The sequence below is a fragment of the Microcebus murinus genome, chromosome 15 (genome assembly GCF_040939455.1).
Source record: "Microcebus murinus isolate Inina chromosome 15, M.murinus_Inina_mat1.0, whole genome shotgun sequence".
In the NCBI taxonomy this organism is placed as follows: Eukaryota; Metazoa; Chordata; class Mammalia; order Primates; family Cheirogaleidae; genus Microcebus; species Microcebus murinus.
Window position 1 is genome coordinate 24,414,397 of NC_134118.1, and position 20,950 is coordinate 24,435,346.

At 39.5% G+C, this 20,950-nt stretch overlaps 4 protein-coding genes and 1 pseudogene across 4 annotated transcripts; 2 read left to right on the plus strand and 3 right to left on the minus strand.

Annotated features, from left to right (window-relative positions):
• Positions 1–717: 717 nt before the first annotated feature.
• Positions 718–1,551, minus strand: LOC105858284 (histone H1.3). Its single transcript, XM_076010518.1, has one exon. The coding sequence runs from the start codon at positions 1,495–1,497 to the stop codon at positions 832–834; it is 666 nt and encodes a 221-aa protein (XP_075866633.1). The 5' UTR covers positions 1,498–1,551; the 3' UTR covers positions 718–831.
• Positions 1,552–6,125: 4,574 nt separating this feature from the next.
• On the plus strand, positions 6,126–7,858 carry LOC142876335 (histone H4). Its single transcript, XM_076010522.1, has one exon. The coding sequence runs from the start codon at positions 6,181–6,183 to the stop codon at positions 6,490–6,492; it is 312 nt and encodes a 103-aa protein (XP_075866637.1). The 5' UTR covers positions 6,126–6,180; the 3' UTR covers positions 6,493–7,858.
• A 5,902-nt stretch (positions 7,859–13,760) lies between these two features.
• Positions 13,761–14,393, minus strand: LOC142876334 (uncharacterized; annotated as a pseudogene).
• Positions 14,394–17,186: 2,793 nt separating this feature from the next.
• On the minus strand, positions 17,187–17,662 carry LOC105858277 (histone H3.1). The gene has a single exon (XM_012741292.3). It carries the CDS (start codon positions 17,648–17,650, stop codon positions 17,240–17,242), a length of 411 nt encoding a protein of 136 aa, XP_012596746.2. The 5' UTR covers positions 17,651–17,662; the 3' UTR covers positions 17,187–17,239.
• Positions 17,663–18,680: 1,018 nt separating this feature from the next.
• Positions 18,681–19,365, plus strand: LOC105858292 (histone H2B type 1-C/E/F/G/I). Its single transcript, XM_012741322.3, has one exon. The coding sequence runs from the start codon at positions 18,736–18,738 to the stop codon at positions 19,114–19,116; it is 381 nt and encodes a 126-aa protein (XP_012596776.2). The 5' UTR covers positions 18,681–18,735; the 3' UTR covers positions 19,117–19,365.
• Positions 19,366–20,950: the final 1,585 nt, after the last annotated feature.

Sequence of the window (20,950 nt, forward strand, 5' to 3'; positions counted from 1 at the left end):
TTTGGGGGGAGGGGGGAAGGGGGCAGGGTGAATTCCAGGCCCATAGTCTGTTTCCAAGTATATGCAAATTGTAATATCCGAACCTCTGATTGGCGCATTATATTCTCTCTCGGAGGACTATGCAAATAAATCGAAAATGACGTTCTGATTGGCCACTTTAACAAACTCTGCAAACCAACAGGAAAGCGAATTTTAGGAAACTGAGCCAGAGAACATAGTAACCCCTTCCTTCAATTGGTCTATTCATAGAATTGCATTTTTTTTTTAACTTGTCTGGGCACCGGAGCCGAGACCACACTCGAGCCAACAAGACCCGCTCTTCCTGCGCAGACCTACAAGTCCCAGTAGGCAGAATAGAGCCGCCTCCGCCGAGGCAACTGAGCGCGTAGAGACCGGCGCGTGGGCGTACCTGGCGGCGGTGCTAGAGTACCAGGCCAAGATCCTCGAACTGGCGGGTAACTCCGCCCGCCAGTAGACGCTCACCCCTCGCCACCTGCCCCTGGCAACCAGTAATGACCCGGGGCTCGTTTCTGGTCCGCGTGAGGACTACGCGCGTGGCGTCTTGCCCTTGCCTTAAGGATAAAGTATTTACACCACCTCCTCTGCACTAGAAACCAAACCTTTTCAAAATGAAACCCGTACGATTGTAGCACGGCTTGCATCTGAGCTGCTGCGTGCGCGCGCCCGCCCAGCATAGTGAAACCGCGTAGCCAATCACACATCATGGCGGGAATTTAAAGAAATAACCGGCTCAGCTCTTTTGAGTGAGATCAGTGGGTGGCTCTGAAAAGAGCCTTTGAGATTTCCAAAGCATAACATCCCGCCAGTTTTTCACTTCTTCTTAGGAGCTGCCTTCTTAGCCTTGGCAACTTTGGGCTTAGCAGATTTAGGCTTGGCTGCCTTAGGTTTAGAAGCCTTGGCTTTGGCCGGACTCTTTGCAGCCTTCTTCGGCTTCGCAGCCTTCACCTTCTTCGCACTCTTAGCCACTTTCTTGGCCCCAGCAGCCGCTGCCGGCTTTTTTGCTTTCTTTGGGGTCTTCTTAGCGGTCTTCTTCGGGGTGGCGGCGCTGGTCGCTTTTTTGGGCTTCTTGCCTGCCCCTGCGGGCTTCTTGGGCTTGGCTGCGCCTGCCTTCTTCGCCTTAGGCTTAGCCTCCCCGGAGGCTGCCTTCTTGTTGAGTTTGAAGGAGCCAGAAGCGCCAGTGCCCTTGGTCTGCACCAAGGTGCCCTTGCTCACCAGGCTCTTCAGACCAAGCTTGATGCGGCTGTTGTTCTTCTCCACGTCGTAGCCCGCAGCCGCCAGCGCCTTCTTGAGCGCGGCCAGGGAGACGCCGCTGCGCTCCTTGGAAGCAGCTACAGCCTTGGTGATCAGCTCTGACACCGGGGGGCCAGACGCCTTGCGTTTCGCAGCAGCTGCGCCAGCTTTCTTCACCTTTTTCTTCACGGGCGTTTTCTCCGCAGGTGCGGGAGCAGCAGGAGCAACTGGAGCAGTTTCCGACATGGTTCTGATTTACCAGAAAACTCAAAAGTAACCTCAAACTGTCAGAACGGCGTGCCCTGTGCGCCAGAGGCGGAGGGTTTATATAGAGAGACGCTGAGTGATGATTGGTTCCCTGTTCCATGCGCCGCGCTGCTAGAGAAGGGCTCCTGGGCTCTGCCGAATGGCTGTGTTTGTTGCCCCTTAAAAAAGGATAAAAATATAAGAAATCTGGGCATGAAATAATTAGAGATTTGGGGGAAACGGACCCGAGGGACTTTGGGCTTCATTCCTGCCTCATTTTCTATACCTAGTTTCAAAACTGGCACCCTGAAACTTTCCTGATTCCCCCAACTCTCTTTCAAACTTTGGTCAAATCGAGACAACTTTCAGGTTTTCCTTAAAAATACTATTTCTCCCTGCTTCATCTGCAAATCTCCCTTCCAGGACGTTGTTCTGCGTATTCTTATCTTTTTAACTTTATATAAATAAACTGATATTTACTAAAATGTTTAGGGAAATTGGATTTTTTCGCAGGAGCAATAGCACAGGCAAGCTGCAAGCTGTTTCCATCAAGCTCTTAGGAATTGGCACTGAGGTAGAAAGTTCTATGTACAAAACAGACGATTATTTTAGAAAAGATAAGTTTTTTTAAAAAAAAGTATTTGGGTTACCAGTATGTAAGCTGTACTTGATCCCCGTGTTTTAGTAATTTAAACATTTTTCAGAAAGTTGAGACTGAGACTGCTCCGATTTGTCTTTTAGATAAACATTGGTAAATAGAGTCACCAATCTTGTCTTAAAAATAAGGATCATAGAGTTTTCAGACCTAGAATTGACATTAGAGGCCAAACACCACATCTACAAGAAAGAAAACTGAATCATGGAGTTATAGAACGGCAGATAAGACATCATTTTACCAGATGTGAGAATTGAGAGCTGTAAGCATTGACAGATTATGCGATTATGTCCCCTCTCTTTAAAATTGTAAATAATTTAATGAAAGACATTCTGGTCCATAAGATTTCTTCCTTCAATATTTAGCATAGAATTTTGTATATATTTTCCGTATTTCAAAATTACATTTAAAATACAAATTCCAACATTGCGAGTATGGACACAGAGGATTACAAAGAAAAAACTTCTCATTTAAATCACTTTGTGAACTTTCATAATTCTCCTTAGGCTTTTTACTCACGACATATGAACAAGGCTGTCACAATTTAAATTAATTGACTGAATTTGTCCACCTAAGGAGTTGAGCAATCATTTCATAGCAAGCATGAGTGACTTTATTATTCCATCTCTTTTAGTTTACAAATCAATAGGCCTAATAGAAGTATCTTGTTTTATAGATGAGTAAGCACAAATTTAATATTCTCCATCAAATAATCAGATACTGAAATTAACCCCTATGTTTGTCAAAATAAAGAAATAAATAAGAAAGGTATTTCGGCACTATGTTTCTCCTAATAAAAATAATCATATTTCCAAAACTCTACTTATTCCTGCCTATGCTGAATGGTGATTTGGGAATTTTTTCCTATAATCCAAAATAAAATAATCAACTTTAAAGATGTCATCTCTCCTTATTCAACTAATTCTACAAAAATCACTTGGCTTATTCTAAATTATCATTTATTGGAAGGCACAGACTGGAACCAAGTCTCTGAGACTTAAGAATATGTTATATGCCAAAAAAATAAATACAAATATTGTGTGTTAAGGAAGCAAACACATAGCACTGGGTTAGCAATACTCAATTTTGTTACAATAATACTTGATTATTCCTGTAGAGAGGCATTTTATCAATGTCTGTAGGAAGGTGCTGCATGTCATCTTTGATGGCATCATTGTCAATAGCAATAGTCGCAAGAATACTATAGGCCCTTTTTTTTAGTCCATAGCTTTGTAATGTAGACATAAAAATACAATTAAAATTCAGATTTCTAAATGTTTATTATTTTGGTCATTATTGTAGTCATAATATCAGTTGTTGAGTAATTGTAACTACTTATCAAGTTAGATAGATTCAATTAGAAGATGCCACCATTTCATTATTATATAACACTTACTGGTTCCCATGGCTAGTTAGGTACCTAAGATGTGCAAAGGCATTGGGGATAAGGACCATTTCCTTAATTGTAAGTAAATCTCTGTCTTTCCTGGAGGACAATCACTGAGACTCAATTTTGCCAATAAAGTTCTCCACATGTTTATAGAAGGAAGGGGCTTTGGTATAATTACTGTGTTATTGCTTATCTTCTCTGAAATAAGCACCCAGGTGTTTATCTTCTCTGAAACTGTTGCATGGACAAGGTTCCTGAAAGCTGGATCACCCCGTAGGAATGCAAACTTGAAGTCATGAAATGTTTCACATATTTTGAGGTAGCCCTAAAGAAAAGTTTTTTTTATTTCTTTTGAATTCTAAATGTGTATATAACCTGAAACAGTAGATTGTGAACTACACTAAGGATTGAACTATTTATTTCATAGATGTAAAAAATAGCTAACAAAAACTTCTTAGATAAGTGATAACTAATTTACAGCTTCTTATTGTCTCAATTTTGTGTTAACCCCACCACCACCACCACCACCATAGTAAATGACTGACAGATACAGGTAGTGTTCACTAGGTCAATCCACAGGGGCAGTGCTTAAGCATTCCATAATTCAGTGAATTTCTAAGTTTTCAAAAGTAAGGTGACTATGTAGAATGAATAACAAAAAAGGCAAAGAAAACATGGACTATACAGAAAATAAAGCTTTGTATTAGTATCAAATGAGTTCAGAAGGTCCATGAAAAATCATACTTATTTTAATTTTCTGTCAGATGGTCTTACCTAAGGACACTGGCCCTTTGAAACTTCTCTTCAAGCACAACTATGGTGTATGAATTTTATTTCGTAAAAATGTCCAATTTCCTTTATATACATCTTTTTCTCTATCTGTAATATCTGGTACATCCAGAAGTTGGCTAGTTTCTATTGTACTTCAAAAATACTCTAAATCCTCACTTCCTGAGTACCCATGCATTCAGCACACTTCTTTCCCCTTCCCTTCTTGTCTGAATTAGAAACTCCTCTGAAGAAATCCCTTCTCATAGCACAGCACAGCCCAGGAGAACTTTCTGCAACGATGAAAATGTATTGTATCTGTGTTGTCCAATAAGTAGCCACTACCCATATGTGGTTATTAAGCACTTAAATGTGGCTAGAGTGAGTGAAGAAATTAATTTTTAATTTTAATTAATTTAAAATTAAATGAGTACATGTTCCTAGTGGATAATATAGGACAGCACAGCTTTAAAACAATTCTTCTCAAACTTGAATGAGCATACAACTCACTTGGTGATCTCATTAAAAATGCAATATGAATTCAGTAGATTTGGGGTTGAGCCCAAAATTCTGTATGTCTAACAAGCTTCTAACAAGGTGATGCTCCACCCATAGATACTAGGCAGCAGCTAGGAGTATACTAGGCTGATGTCTGACCCCTCACCCTGAGTTTACTTTTCTCTTCCCTTTACCAGACTTTGAGCTCTTTAAAAGAACAGATGTGATTATCTTTGTAAACCTGGTATTTGTACATCATTCTTGGTTTGTAGTAGACCCTAAATTGTTGAATGAATGAATGATGCTTGTTCGGCACCTTTATCAAAAAGGAAGCATGGGAGACCCATGTGTCTATACCTGCAGGTAACTGGACCTGAACTAAATTCCAAGTAGACTTAACTGTAAGAAATGAATAATCTTCTGATTGCCTATAAGGTAAGCATGAGCAGAAAAGGGATTTTTAAAAGTACCTCTGTAGTACATAAAAGGCACTGAATGTGAATGTGTGGTATGTGCGAGTAAATGTTGAAATTTGTCTACTAAATATATCAACCTATGATCTGTGTGTAGAACTTTAGTTCAGATGCTGTTTTTATTAGGGCACTATTTCACAAAATTTATTAGTGTTAATTTGCAAAGGTTTATTCACCATAATGTAATGTTAATTCTTAACTGGCATGGAAACAGTGACAGACAGCGAAGTCGTAAGACTCCAGAGTCAAGCCCAGCAATATCACTTAGTAGATGATTAGGTCTTCCAGCCTGGGATTCCTCATATTAACATAGCACATAGTGCTTTATAAATTGGAACACAAAGAATGTAAATTTAGTTAATATTGGCACTCCTTCCTAGAACTCTCTGTTTATCAGGAGTGCTGAAAACTATTTATTTATGCATGTCTGTGTCAAACGCAACGTTTCATGACTGGCCAAATTTAATAATGAATATTGGTAGATTGTAAGAATTTAGGATAACACATCTTTCTAAAGAATATTCACATTTAAAAATTAATTTTATTGTGGTATCTCTCCATTTTGTAAACAAATGTAGCTTTACTGCCTTCGTTTCACAAATAAGACCAGTTAGGAAACTTGTATTAATACAATATTAGTTCTCTGAGAGAGCCCACAGGCACTGGATTCAGGACCCAGGCCAGGAAACAGGAAGGAGCCAGACACGTTTCCTCACTCTACGCCCTTTCTCTCCCTAGGCAACTGTAGGGGACGCCCAGTTAGGTAGAGGAGAGGCGGGGACACAGAGCTTGTTCCCGCCCCTCTGTTTCAGTTTTCAAAAAGGTCCGCAAAATTGATATATAAGACGCTGCATCAAGCATCTGGGCGTCAATAGTGCGGTTGCTGCTTGCTGTTCATCATGTCTGGTCGAGGGAAAGGTGGTAAAGGCCTGGGCAAAGGCGGTGCTAAGCGTCACCGTAAGGTTTTGCGAGACAACATCCAGGGCATTACTAAGCCTGCGATTCGGCGTTTAGCTCGTCGCGGTGGTGTTAAACGCATTTCCGGTCTCATCTATGAAGAGACTCGGGGTGTGCTCAAAGTTTTTCTGGAGAACGTGATTCGTGATGCTGTCACCTACACGGAACACGCCAAACGCAAGACGGTCACGGCTATGGACGTTGTCTACGCACTCAAGCGCCAGGGTCGCACTCTTTACGGGTTTGGTGGCTAACCTGGTTTCTTGTTCCATAAGGCATTGCTCACAAAAGGCCCTTTTCAGGGCCACTCATTTTGTCACACGAAGGGCTGTCACTGACGTGAAGGTAACGTAGTATGCTTTGTTTAGTTAGCATTTGTTTCCAGTTCCAACTTGCTTCCGCGGAAGCCGCTTTGGCTCAGCGTACTTGGGTGTTTTTCAAAGTCTGTAGCTGTCTTAAAATGGCGGATTTCGCGTGCTCAGAACAAAGGGAATGTGAAAATAAGCCCTTACATTTGAAAGGACTTTGGGAATGGCACCTCTTTCCCGTTGGTTTATTTAAGATTTTTACAAAGGTAATAACCATAGTCTGAGGCGGGGACTTTTACGGCAGTGAATAGGATACACAGCAGCAAAAATGTTCGTTTACCTGAAAAAAAGTGGACACGACACGAAAAGAGGAAGGAAATGTTAGGCAGCGAGAAAAGCGGTAACTTTTAAAGGGTAGAAATGGCATGGTTTTTTTCCTGTTTTAGGGTATTGATAAAAGCGGCTGTGAAACTGGCTTTTTCTGTTTTTTTCATGTAGCAGATTGGTAGCAGACAATTCTTGACAGCGAGAGGCATCTGGTACTGTCTCTTCTTGAGGAAGCTGGAGAAGTTTGCACTTCTGCCCCCTCAGGAACCTTTTTCAGGCTAAGAGTTAGGCCACATGTGTTTTAATTAAAGGGTAGTTGTGAGTTAATTTCGTTCACTTTATCTTTGGTAGTATACTTTCCAGTTAGGTTATTAGTAAGACCACCTTTCAAAGTGAAAGCAGTATTTTTAGTTTTTGTCTTAGTACAGTCCTATAAGCCTTTGTTGGTACAGATGTCTCGATTTTATTGGTCATTTTACTGTTTATTTCCCAAATAGGATCTGGTTCCTTCATGTGTTTTGTCTACCCAAGGCCTTTCCACCTGTGACCCTGCTGCATTCTAACCTTAATATTTTTCCCCCAGGCTGGAGAGGTAGTTTGTCACCTGTGTTCTAAATCTTCCCATTTGAGGACTTTTCACATAAACCGAAGGGTGAAATCATCCCAGTTTACCAGCTTAAGTCTGCACCTGTTGTTTTATGATCTTCCTTCTACTGTTAATAACTTTATCAGAAAATAAGTTCGGTCACACTAAAAACCAATTAAGTGTTAAACTTAAGATCCCAATTAAATTTTGATGTACTTTCGATTCCTTTCCCTCCACATGTAAATGTATTTTAGTGTCTTTCAATTGAATCATTCCATCAATTACTAAATCCTTCATATTTTATCAAACCTCTAAGGCTCAAGTAATCTGAAGTCACTTCCTATGTGTCACTCACCTTACCCTTTCCATGATTACATGACTTCTACACCAACTACTCACTAACAATGTCCTTGCCATGATTACCAGTGTGTGAATTGCCAAATCCAAAGGCACACTTCAAGAACTTAATTTGTTGCGAGGGCAACAAATTAAGTTTGTGACAACAAATTAAGATTGTGAGGGCAAATGTTATTTGCCCTCGCAATCTTTTCACAAGGTTTTCTAATAATGCCTTTCTTCCTGGCCCAGATCCTATGCTCCTAATTCTTCTTAGCCTGCTTTTCTATGTTCTATTCCTGTTTTTGATTCTTCCCAATGAACTCTTTCTCATATTCATCACTTCATGGATGGCCCATGAGTCATCTCTTCCAGAGTGTGCCATACATAGGCATCTCCAGGCACCTAGAAGAGAACCGAGTATCAACCTTCCAGCCCTACCTACATTCTTCCCACCTTACAATCAATCCATACCACAGCAATGAGAGACTTGAGTAACCTGTAAATTTTGTCATCCCATCTTTGCAAAAATAAAAAGCTTTCTCTGGTTCTGCTAATATCTGCAGAACAATACTCAATTTCTGTGCTTTATCTGATACTTGTCCACCTCTACAATTCACCTCTCCCCAAGTACGGATTTCTATAGCTCAATGCACTGAACAACTGCTGTTCTTGCAACTTTGTTTTTGCAAACAGTAATCCTTTATGTAATCTTTCTTCCACAAATAACCTTTGACTCCTTTGGGGGTTTCTTCCTTCAAAAATTTCCTTTAGGAAACCTTTACCTGGTTCTCACAGGCAAAATCAGTACCTAGGATTTCTTATATTTCACAAACCACACTCCACACATGTCTGTAGCTCTACTTCAGAGTTTCCTTATATAACTACAGCTATTGCACATTTATAACTACAGCTACACATATATAACTACAGCTATTAAACATTTAGTGATGATTAATGCCACCTTAAGATTTCTTGAGACCGTGGACAATGTCTTCATTTTAATATCCTCAGAACCTACAAAAATTACATGGCACAGGCCGAGTGTGGTGGCTCTCACTTATAATGCCAGCCCTTTGAGAGGCTGAGATTGGAGAATCACTTAAACCCAGGAGTTCTAGATTGCAGTGAGCTATGATAGCACCACTGCACTCCAGCCTGGGCAACAGAGCAAGACCCTGTTTCTACGTTTAAAAAAAAAAATTACATGTCACATATTGTTCACTTTCTAAATGTTTGTGCATTGACTGAATGAATCAATGAAATTAAGCTAATCAGGGCCACCAATACACTTTTGTACAAATCTTACCCCTTTAACATTTCTGCTCCCTCAGAACTTTCTTCTCTCCTAACCATTTCCCTTTACACAAATATTAAGATTTGTGGCTACCAGTCATTTATATTGCATATTTTAAAAAATGCAGATTGAGAACCATTTGTTGGTAATGAAAACAACTTAATGGGTCCCAACCAGCATATAAAAAATAAATGGTATGGAATATAATAAATAGAAATTATGCTTTGCAGACACTCCTCAAATCATGTCTTAATGGGATCGCAGAGTTCAAAAGCATCAAGACAAAACACTTTTCTCAATTATGACATGACCTGCCCTTGTTCAGACCATTAAGATACCATCTCATGTCATAAGTAAAAAATATTATGTAAAAAAATTTTAGTTTCAAATGTATGTTCTTTTGTTTTATTTTATTTTTACTATAGAACTTGAAGGACAAAAAGATTGAAAAATACTGGTTCATTTATTTCCTTTATAAAGTGAAATTTTCAGGTTAAAGTATTGCTTCACTTATCTAGGCTTCAGAACTTCAATACCCACCCCCTTGCAGCTAGAATGCAGATAAGTGGCCTGGGTTTCACTAAACAGTCTCACATTTAAAAGACTTCTCTTTAGAATTGGAAGACAGGAGAACAGAAACTCTGCTTAAAGCTTCTGCTACTGCTGGATAGGAGATATCAGATGGGCCAATTTGTGGTTGTGACAGCAGCCATGGGTTCCAGTTTAGTTCTGGTTCAGCAGTGGCAATTGTGACACAATAGCACCAGGTCAGTTCTGCAGCATAGTTTTGGGTTTTGTCTTTGGAAATGTATTTATGGCATAGTTCTATAGCCATCCCAAGAATGCTGCTATCTATTCAATATTCTTTAAACATTCCTTTTAATGTTTGATTAATTATAATAATCTGGCAACTAAGAATTTAAAGTTTAAAAAGAAAATATCTTAATTATTTTCTGGTTGAGTTTTATGTTTTCTAGGGATTCGGAATTGTCTTATAAAAATGATGTTAAAAGGCTTTATTCCTTATAGTTGTGGTAAACAATAATGCCCTCCCATCCCATGTCCATGTCCTAATCTCCTTAACCTGTGAATATATTTTCTTAAGTGGCATAAGAGAATTTCTAGATGTCATTAAATTAAAGCTTTGGAGATTAAGAGATGATTCTGGATTACCTGAGTGGGCCCAGTGTAATCACAAAAATCCTTATAAGTGAAGGCCAAGGACAGTCAGAGTCAGAGAAGAAAAGTGAGGAGAGAAGCAGAGATTGTGATGCATTTGGAAACAGAGGAAGGGGCCACACTGGCTCTCCTTTTGTTTCTGGAACACACAAAGCTTTTCTCACCTTGAGACTTTCCTCTTGCAGGTCCTCTACCCCAAACATCCTTTCCCTGGCTCCCTATGTAAGAGTCCAAGTTATGTGAGTTATCACACAACCAGTAAGTGTCAGAGCTGTGATTTTAAGCCAGTCATTCTTGGCTCCCATCTGTTGTTTAAACACTATATTATATTTTACAAGGGCACAAAAAATTCGGAAACCCCAGGAAAGTTGTTTGAATGAATAGGATTGGAAAACCCTGAATGGTAAAAAGCTTGGCTTTTGTAGAAAAAATAAAGAACAATGAGAAAATGTATATCCTAGAAAGGATTTTAAAGTTACAGATTGACCTTTGCATTAAAATCTGTTTTCTCAAAGCCAGCCATAAAACCTAAAATTATTCTATGTAAAACTGGCCATAAAGAAATTACCTGTTCTACTTTGTCACAAGACTGCTATTCCAAAGAAGGTCCTCCCCACACCCAAAAGGAAGGAATGCATGCTCAGAGAGGCCAAGAAGAATCTGGAAACGTAGGCCTTTCTGGGTTTCCTTTCTCAGTCTATTATCATAAGATCATACCCATATTGTCCAGTTATATTTCTACATGGTTATCCATACTTTACTGAAAACAAGCATAAAAATAGACAGTTTCCTCTGTATCTTTGGGTCTTCATTCTGAAGACTCCCATATATACATGTTAAATAAATTTGTATGCTTTATCTCCTGTTAATCAATCTGCCTCATGTCAGTGATTCTTCAGCAAACATTTAGTGGGCCAATGGTTTTGGTCCCTAAAATTTCTTCCTTCTGATTGGGTTATTTATTTTTTCTACAAAAGCCAAGCTTTTTACCTTTCAGGGTTTTCCAACCCTATTCATTCAAACACCTTTCCTACAGGTACCAGAATTTTGTGTGTCCTTGTACAGTGTGATATAGTGTTTAAACAACAGACTGGAGGCAGGAATGAGTGGCTTAATATAAAATCACAGTGGAAACCTCATGCAGGATACTGGAGGAAAATGAGATGAGGTATTTATCCCGCAGTTTCCCTTTCAGAGATCATCATAAGCTGCCTGCATCCCTCTCTCAAGGCCACAGGGATCCCTCTCTGTGCAGATCTAGTGACTGCTCCTCTCGCCCTTTCTGCTTTATAAGTGATCCTTACTAGGCCTAGAAGTAATGTTTCTTGAGGTTTCTGTATTTTGCCTTGAATTTGCAAGTATTTTCTTTAGGAAATTTTTCTACTATTGTCCAATGTGAATAGACTATTTCCTGTCTTTACCTTAACTGAACCCAGCTGGTCACTACAAATCACAAAGTATATGGCCACTATTTCCAAAAGAATTGATATAATTAAAATAAATCTCACCATGTCACACCCCATTAACATGTCTCCCACAGCATAAGGTTAATTCTGAGTTTCTCAGTTTATAAAAGGAGGCCCTCACTCAGACAACTGTCAGGACTGCCTTTTTCTTCATATATCTGTTTCCAGTCTCCATGGCATTAAACTGCTTACTGCCCCTTGTGTCTTAACACTGGTGGCCCACTTACCATTTGCCAACATTGCCTGAAATACCCTGTTTCCATGACATTCCCTTTGGCTAACTTCTGATCAAGGAGTCAAAGCAAGGGGAATTATGATACTTATGACAAGTGTCATGGAGCTGCGTGTCCTGCTACTTCCAGCCCTCTCTGCAAGCAGGCAGCTCTTTTACACCTATTATGAGGAGCTCTCTCATTATGGCACTAAAGAGTTGACAGAGTTTGTCATGTATAATTTTCTCCAATTTGTATTATAAATATATCCAAACTATATAAAAATATTCCTATAAAAGATTGGTTTATCAAGCATCTGCCACCTAGATTTAAAAATTGAGTATATCTACCATTTTTGTGGATAGATATATGTATATGTATGTATAAACATTTTTGGCTGAACCACTTGAAAGTAAATTACAGACTCATTAGACTTTACACCTAAATATTTCAGTTTCTAACTCCTAAGAATAAGGGAATTCTTGAAATATAAAACCTAAAAAAGAAAAAGAAAAAAGAGTTCCTAAAATGATCTATATCCAGTCCAAATTCAATTTTCCTCAATTGTCTCCAAAGTGCCCTTTATAGTTTCTTTTTTAGAGCCAGAATGTAAACCACATTGAATCTATTTATTTATACATATACACAGATATTTATTTACACATATACACAGATTTTTTTTTTTTATAGAGTTGGAGGGTCTCAAATTCCTGGCCTTAAGCAATCCCCCTGCTTCAGCCTCCCAAAGCACTGGGATTACAGGGATGAACCACTGCACCTGGCCAATGTCGTGTTTAGTTGCTATATTGCTTTAGCCTCTTTTAATCTTGAACAGTCTCTATTTTTTTTTTCTTTTTTTGGTACTGACATTTTTTAATAACAAAAATTTCTCACAGTTTGGGTGCTGGAAAGTCAAATATCAAGGTGCCAGCATATGGTGTCTGGTGAATGCCTTCTTGCTGAGTTCTAACTTGGCAGAAGGCAGAAAAGGAAGTGGAACAAACATTATGTCCTCCCATGGCAGAAGAGTACAAGAGGTACAATGACTTTTTGAAGAAACAAACTGTCTTATAAAATGTCCCACATTCTAAATTCTGATTTTTTTCTCCTTCAGATGTTTAATTGGCTCCCTTTTCCCCAGTACTCTTGTAAACAGCAGATTGAGACATGATTAGGTTCCAGTTACACCTTTGGCAAGGTGAAGTTCTATATAATGCAACACAAGCAGAGGCATGAAATAAGAGATTTTTCTAGTGGTAGGTGCTAAATTAGATCACTTAACTAACAAACGGAGCCAATCTCTCCACTGTAGATACATTTGACCCCTTGAAAATAGCAATGTGAGGGGATATTTTGGCACTGAGTACAGGGTTTCCCAACAAATTTTCTCCTAAACCTTTTCTCCTAAACATTGGCAATCCTTGCCTAAATTAATTCAAAGAATTTTTAAGAATGATTTTCTAATGTTTTGACCATCTCTTGTCAAAAATAGGAGTAAATAAAGAAAAACAAATACGTGCAAAAAATGTATCCAGAATGGCATATGCTACAGTTTGTACTAATGCTGTTAATTCTATGGTTATCCAAGAGTTGGTTTAGGCAGGATGTAGTATGATTAAGATACCCCAAACTCTAAAATTTTAATTATAGATGAGGATCTTTATAAAGGGAAAAAAATCCTACAATACTTGTCTTTAGATAAATAGTCCTACAAGGGTCAATGCAGTTGGAACTTGTGGTGTCTGGAACCAGCCCACCAGAGTTCTAATCCATGATCATTCTCTTTCCAGCTGTATTCCCTCATTATTCATTATACATTTGTCAAGCCTAGTGCCAGTTATTTTTTTTAAAGACAGCAGACTTGTGTAATTAAATATTCATATTTGTACCAAAACACTCACAGCAGCACCCAATACCATCTCCTTAGGCAATTCTTTTAAGTGTGAGCTCTTCAGAGAAAAGGTAAGTGGCCCTAAGAAAGGGCCTTTACCTCTGCCTCAGAAAAAGCCATAGGCAAGACTCTAAAAGCCATAGATAGTGCTTGCGTCCCTGACACTTTAGCACATAGACCATGTCCATAGCTGTGACCGCCTTGCTGCTCTGCGTGTTGTGTGTAGGTGATGGCGTTGAATCACGTTCTCCAGGAACACTTTGAGCACCTGCACGTTTCCTCGTAGATGAAACCAGAAATGCCCTTGACACTGCCACGCTGGGCCAGGTGGCAAACTGTAGGCTTGGTAATTCCCTATGTTGTAGTTTAACACTTTACGGTGGCGTTTAGCACCACCTTTTCCCAAGTCTTTGCCGCCTTTCCCAATCCCAGACATGGTAAATAAAAGCTCAATGGTATAGCTAAACAAAGCAACGACTCACTTGCTACAGCTGCTTATAGAACGATTTGCGGACTTTTTTAAAAACTGAAAGAATTAGGCGGGAAAATGCATTGAATCCCTGCCCCTCTGTTTCTAGTAATACCAGGACCTAAGAAAAAACTGGAGAGGGAGATTTACTGGTATTTAGAGAATAAGAATCTCTAAACACAAGTGTCAACTTGTACACAAAGGAAAGTACCTCATTTTTTAATGTGTGTATATATTTAAAGATTTAATTCATTTCACATATATTCTTGGATCATTTGCCATTCTAGAATTAAAACAAGCCCAAACCCCAAGAAATAAAGGAATTCAAACTCACTGCCAAGCCACAAACTAAAGGAAAGAATCAGGTTTGAAATTTGGAATCCCTGAGCAGCGAATCTCACACTTTGATATTAAAGACCTTTGTTAATCTGAGTCTCAATGGCCTCATTTGTAAAAGGGTAAGTACTTGTTAATAATTGAGTTAAACCAAATAGTGGCATCTAGTTGGTAAACAATACATCCTTATTGCTGTCTACTCTTACAAAATATTTTAATACGGAGAAATGTAAAGCACAGAGAAGGATTTCAAAACATTGCCAATATAATACCAATACATACAGTATGTTCTAATTCATACCTATTAAGCACTACACATTTAAATAATGAAGGATTGCAAAGAAAAAAGTATGTAAATTGGCAGAGGCTTATGCCCTGTTGTCATATGGAGGACAGAGGGTGGGAGGGGCAATTGTCCTCTCCTGAGATTGATGAGGGGAATTCAGGCAAGGGTTTCATAAATTCTAATACTAGACAAACAGATTTACACAATGCGAGAAATAAAGATGATCACCACTAGATTTTTACATTACAAAAAAAAAGTCTACTGAGCTAGTTGCATGGGAGCATTTAAGAGGAGATAAATGACGTACTTAGAATAAAATGTTCAAAATAATATTGCATTTTTATTGTGTTCTTATGATGTGCCAAGCACATGATCCTAAAGACCATGGATTTTTGAGGAAGTGTCAGCAATATCTAACAAAAATCCACTTATATGAATAAATGAACTATAAACTAATGGACATGTCACCACCAACACAGCAAAAAGTACAAAACATGGCTATTTATGTCCAAAAAAAAAAAACCACATTGATTTCTTAAACCATGGAATCCCAAGCAATACAAGTATCAACTCCTATAAGAATTGTCACATTTTTTTACCTTGTTATTTTGAAAATAACTAGTTTCACAAGTTGTAATAGTAGAGTTCCCTGAACTCTGAATCCAGTTTTCCCTAAAAATGGCATCCTATTGAAGGAGTTCAGAACATGACACCCCAAAATATGCTGTGATGGCATATTGACTATTTTGAGTTAAAGGCCATTGAAAAATAACTGATGCAAGCAAAAAATACTTTGAACTTTGTTTCCAAAAGCAGGAGTTGAAATTCCCTTGTGAAAGATGCCATCCCTATGGCAAAAGGAAAGTAGCATTCTTGAGGCAGAAGGGAAATCTATATAAAGCTTGTTAAACTAACTCATCTTTCTAGTTACTTTTCCACCCAGTTAACTACCCTATCCCGAACCCCTTTTCCTCAGCACATTTTCAGCTTTGTCCAATTTAGCATATACTATTCAACTCTCTGTATGGAGGGCTTTTATTCCTTTTGAAGGCTCCCATATCACATAAAAGTTATATTACATACAGTTGCTTTTCTCCTGTTCATCTGTCTTGTCAATTTAATTCTCAGGCCTACCCAGAAAAAAACCCTATATGGATAAGGATTAAATTGTGCCTCTCCTTCACTATATAGCTATAATATCAAAACCAGGAAACTGTCATTGGCAAAATACTGTTAGGCTGACTGTAGGCCTTGCTCAGTTCTCACGAGTTTTTGCATGGCCTCATTTGTAGAGTATGTGTTGTGTGTGTTTGTGTATAGCCCTATTCAGTTTTATCCTATATAGATTCATGGAGGTACCATCCCATGCAGCTACAAAACAGTTCTAACATCAAGAAATTTGCTTTAAACCTTTATAGTCACACCCACCCACCCCTTTCCTTAACAGGGCAAAAAATAACCTGTTATCCACATTGTCGTTTCCAAGATTATACAAATGGAAGTGTTTAATATCCTTAGATTTAACATTTGCCACCCTGTTACTTTAAGGACACTAGGTCATTTCCAAACCTGGGCAGATTACAAATAATGTCGTTAGGTTTCTTCCAGCTGGGAACTCTGAAAAGTATGTATGGGAGAGAAAGTGGTTAATGGGAAACCGAGGTTCGTGAAACAATAGCCACAGGAGCCTTCAGTTTCCCCGGAGGTTGTAAACCTAACCGACAGCTGCAGCCAGCATTACTATTCTCCCTGATAAGGACGGAATTACCCTCCTTCCTTATCTCTGCATCTGCAGGGTGAGACTGACTCAGGGGTCCTAGAAACTGGTTATTTAAAAAAAAAATTTATTGCAGCGGATGTTCTGGCCCGGGTGCTCAATGTCAAATAAGAAACCTATAAAACCCAAGGCTTCCCCTACCTCAGGGCGAAGGCTCTTTGGTCTCCACCCATCTGCAACCAGATGCCCAAAATAAACAGCATTTGCTATGCATGAGGCTTCGTGTCTCTCGGCTCCGGGCCTAGCAGAAAGAAACTCATGCAGTTTCTTTATCTGGACTTTGATTTACTTTGTCCCAGACAAAATGGAGAATACCCTGACCTGCTGTGGGAAATGGCCCGGAGGCTAAGGACCAAAATAAAAGGATCGGCCGGCCAAGGTCTAGGGGCTCCACCCACGATCCCTGCCACCAGCCCCTTAGTCTCTGCGCTTCAGAACAATTTACCCCTTTGTGCTACAGCGCTTGAAATTGAAACCATAGGTGGCTCTGAAAAGAGCCTTTGGATTTAAGGATTAGGAACTGAGGAAAGTTTATGCTCTCTCTCCACGAATGCGGCGCGCGAGCTGGATGTCCTTGGGCATGATAGTGACACGTTTAGCGTGGATGGCGCACAGATTAGTGTCCTCAAAGAGACCCACCAAGTAAGCCTCGCAGGCCTCCTGCAGCGCCATCACTGCCGAGCTCTGGAAGCGCAGGTCGGTCTTGAAGTCCTGCGCGATCTCCCTCACCAGGCGCTGGAAAGGCAGCTTGCGGATCAGCAGTTCGGTAGACTTCTGGTAGCGGCGGATCTCGCGCAGGGCCACGGTGCCAGGCCGGTAGCGGTGGGGCTTCTTCACGCCGCCGGTGGCCGGCGCGCTCTTGCGGGCCGCCTTGGTGGCCAGCTGCTTGCGCGGCGCCTTCCCGCCGGTGGACTTGCGGGCTGTCTGCTTCGTGCGAGCCATGAGGAAAGTCTTCAGCAGATAGTCCCTACTGAGGGATCAGCGTGTCTTGCTCCTATTTATAAAGGCAAAGTTCTCCTGATTGGTCCGAATGTTCAAATTTCGCGCCCCGAATGAAATTACCTGATAGGCCCTGTGATTGGCTACCAGGTTTCATTTTAGAAAACCTTAACCTATTGAAAGGTGCTCCTTTTTACTTTTCTAGTTCTCTTGCCCTATACTGTGTATTATGCGCCTCCTTGTATTATGTACCTTAATTCACTATTTTAATGCATTTGTTTGGGATTGAGTTTGGGAAAAGACAAAAATGAACGTTTCGCAATTACCGATGGATTTCAAAAAGTCCGCGTTTGAACATGATTGGTCCATCCCGGCCTTCGTCTTGTATATTTTATTAAAAATTTTTGAGTTTAAAAAAACGTTTATTTTAGCCATAGAAACACCCTATTTTATAATTCTGAGTCTTTCAACAAACACTGGCATCATTCCCATACAGTGTTCTAGGGAACATTAAAATCTTACTGTAGTTGAAATAAGACCATCATTTGGTATCTGAAAATGCTTAAATCTTTAGATAAAGTAAAAATGCTGCCAACTTTGACCAGATTTTATAAGAATGCCAATGGCACAATTTTGGAAGCACTTAAATCTTTAGCTAATTTTTATGTTCTGTTTCCTAGAATTAGTTCTTCACGGATAACTTTAAAACAGGAAACTGCAACTTAGTACAAAACTAGAGACACAAATACATATCAGTCTTTTGTTTCTGTTTAAATCTGGTCATGGAGTCAGAAATCATAACTGGATAGTACTAGCAGGGCATTAACTTTTTTAACTGTTTTAAAAGAAAAACTACCTTTTTTTTCTCGTAGTGGTGTATAAAAAAATTTAAGGGAGGTTCCGGACAAATAGCCAATCAAAAAGTAGATTTGAATCCACCTTATTTGCATAAAAACCTATTTACTGAATTTCTCCAATCAGGGATTGAGAAGATGAAGTCCCTATTTGCATAGAAGACCTACAAAAGTAGGTCAGCGGGGGCGGTTTAACGTTCATTCTTCCTTCTCTTGCTGCTTGAGTGCTTTATCATGCCGGAACCTGCCAAGTCCGCTCCTGCCCCAAAGAAGGGCTCCAAGAAGGCGGTGACCAAAGCCCAAAAGAAGGATGGGAAGAAGCGCAAGCGCAGCCGCAAGGAGAGCTACTCCGTGTACGTGTACAAGGTGCTGAAGCAGGTCCACCCCGACACCGGCATCTCCTCGAAGGCCATGGGCATCATGAACTCGTTCGTCAACGACATCTTCGAGCGCATCGCGGGCGAGGCCTCTCGCCTGGCGCATTACAACAAGCGCTCGACCATCACCTCCAGGGAGATCCAGACGGCGGTGCGCCTGCTGCTGCCGGGAGAGCTGGCCAAGCACGCCGTGTCCGAGGGCACCAAGGCTGTTACCAAGTACACCAGCTCTAAGTAAATGTTTCTAGACAACGTCAAACCCAAAGGCTCTTTTCAGAGCCATTCCAATCTCAGTTAAGAGCTTTAATGCTACAAGCTGCTGTGTTCTACAGAAAAGTTAGATTTTCTGCGTTGGCTGCTTCTCCACGCTATTCCAGTGCTCTGGCTGTTTTATTGAACAGCTAGTTTCGGCATATATAGGGCAGAAGAAATAAGTGGGCAATCCAGATAATAAGCTTTGGCTGTAGTCAGTTTTTAAGAAAATGTAGTTAGTCGTGGTTGAAAACATTGAGCGTCTTTAATAAACTGTTATAGAGAACATAATATTTTTATGGAAGTTATGGGTCTTTAAGTGGCATTCATTTCTTTATGGAGAGTTTATTCTTTTAGTGAGAACTTATTAAGTTATACAAAACATTCAAGAAAGCAGTGAGAAGGATAGAAATCATCCCTGTTGTTACCTGGATTGAAATCTAAAATGGATATTTGAATAGTATTTTCAAATTGACAGGAGGAGGCATCAGTCTAAAAATGACTTTTTTTAAAACTGGCTTTTGATGGAGCTACATTTAAATTGCTAAAAGTCGAATTAATAATCTTGGAAATTTTCAAGTTCTCTGGAGGCAATTCTTGAGAGAGGGTGGAGCAAAAGAGATGGTAAGAGAAAAGGAGCCAACAACTCCAACTTTACAAGCAGTCTGATTCTTTACAAGCAGACTGATTCTTGCATTTTTATGGAGATGGGGGGATGAAAGAATAAGAGGTAGGAAGCTAGCATAGAATTCAAGTCTATATATTGATGGAAATGGAATTAATAGGGACCACACATTTATTTTCATCTGGCCTTATATCATCATTTGTTCACAAGGATTTTCAAGAAGTCTTAATGACTTACTAAAACATAACAACTTACTGAAATGTGGACAGTAATATTATGTTAATTATTCATGTTAAAAGTTATTTTAATAAGATAAAGTTTGTTTTGTATTTAATGTGCACCTGTGTGAGTTAGTATTTAATACCCCTGAAAGTGACAGACAACTTGAAAGTCACTCCTTGATAAAAATAAAAATCTACCTCTTTCTCATACAAAGCTAATACAGCTCAGGCCTGGAATGGAAGCTCCAATATCCTTAGAAAATTCATCTCCTTGTATGTACAATGTGTGTTTGTTCTATTATTTGAAATAGTTTCAAAAATATTCTGTAATTAAATTCTGCTATGGAGGACCAACACAACAACAAATAGGATGGATAAAACTCATAAGTGTTAAGTAGTTAATTCATAAGAAATGTATAAGAAGTGTTAAGTTGATAAGCAAGAAGTTTCTGAGGTATATATAGACAAAATTTTATTTAGTATGAATCATAAATTAGCATGTGGGACAATGTTAGACATATAGAAAGTCAGTAGGCCTTCTGTGTGCTACAAAGAGATGAAAGAATCAAGAAGCACCAAATACTTATCAGACACCAAATATTTATAAAACAACCAGTATTTATGAGATCTTAACTTGACCACCCATTGTTAAAACCCATTTTAGCCCCATTTGCCTTCTGCAGACAATACGCATGGAAAGGGCATGGCAGCTCATTATGTCCCTGGTAAGCAATATGAGTAGCTGTATACTTGTCCCTGTATCTCTCCAACAGTGATGGCATGTGTGGCTCCAAATAACTTCCACCTGCTGAGCCTGTTTGCTTATCATCAACTTTGGTTCTCAAAACTACCCTCTCAGTGGGAAAATATTTGGGGAGGGGGCTCACATACATGACATGCATAATCAAGGATTCAGGCAATGTTACTGTCTCATTCACAACCTATCTGGAATGTGTTAACCTGCCAAATCTCTT

What these genes read in the sequence shown, in the direction of transcription:
- LOC105858284 (XM_076010518.1), bottom strand. Translation starts at nt 1,497, where the DNA reads ATGTCGGAAACTGCTCCAGTTGCTCCTGCTGCTCCCGCACCTGCGGAG.
- LOC142876335 (XM_076010522.1), top strand. Translation starts at nt 6,181, where the DNA reads ATGTCTGGTCGAGGGAAAGGTGGTAAAGGCCTGGGCAAAGGCGGTGCT.
- LOC105858277 (XM_012741292.3), bottom strand. Translation starts at nt 17,650, where the DNA reads ATGGCTCGCACGAAGCAGACAGCCCGCAAGTCCACCGGCGGGAAGGCG.
- LOC105858292 (XM_012741322.3), top strand. Translation starts at nt 18,736, where the DNA reads ATGCCGGAACCTGCCAAGTCCGCTCCTGCCCCAAAGAAGGGCTCCAAG.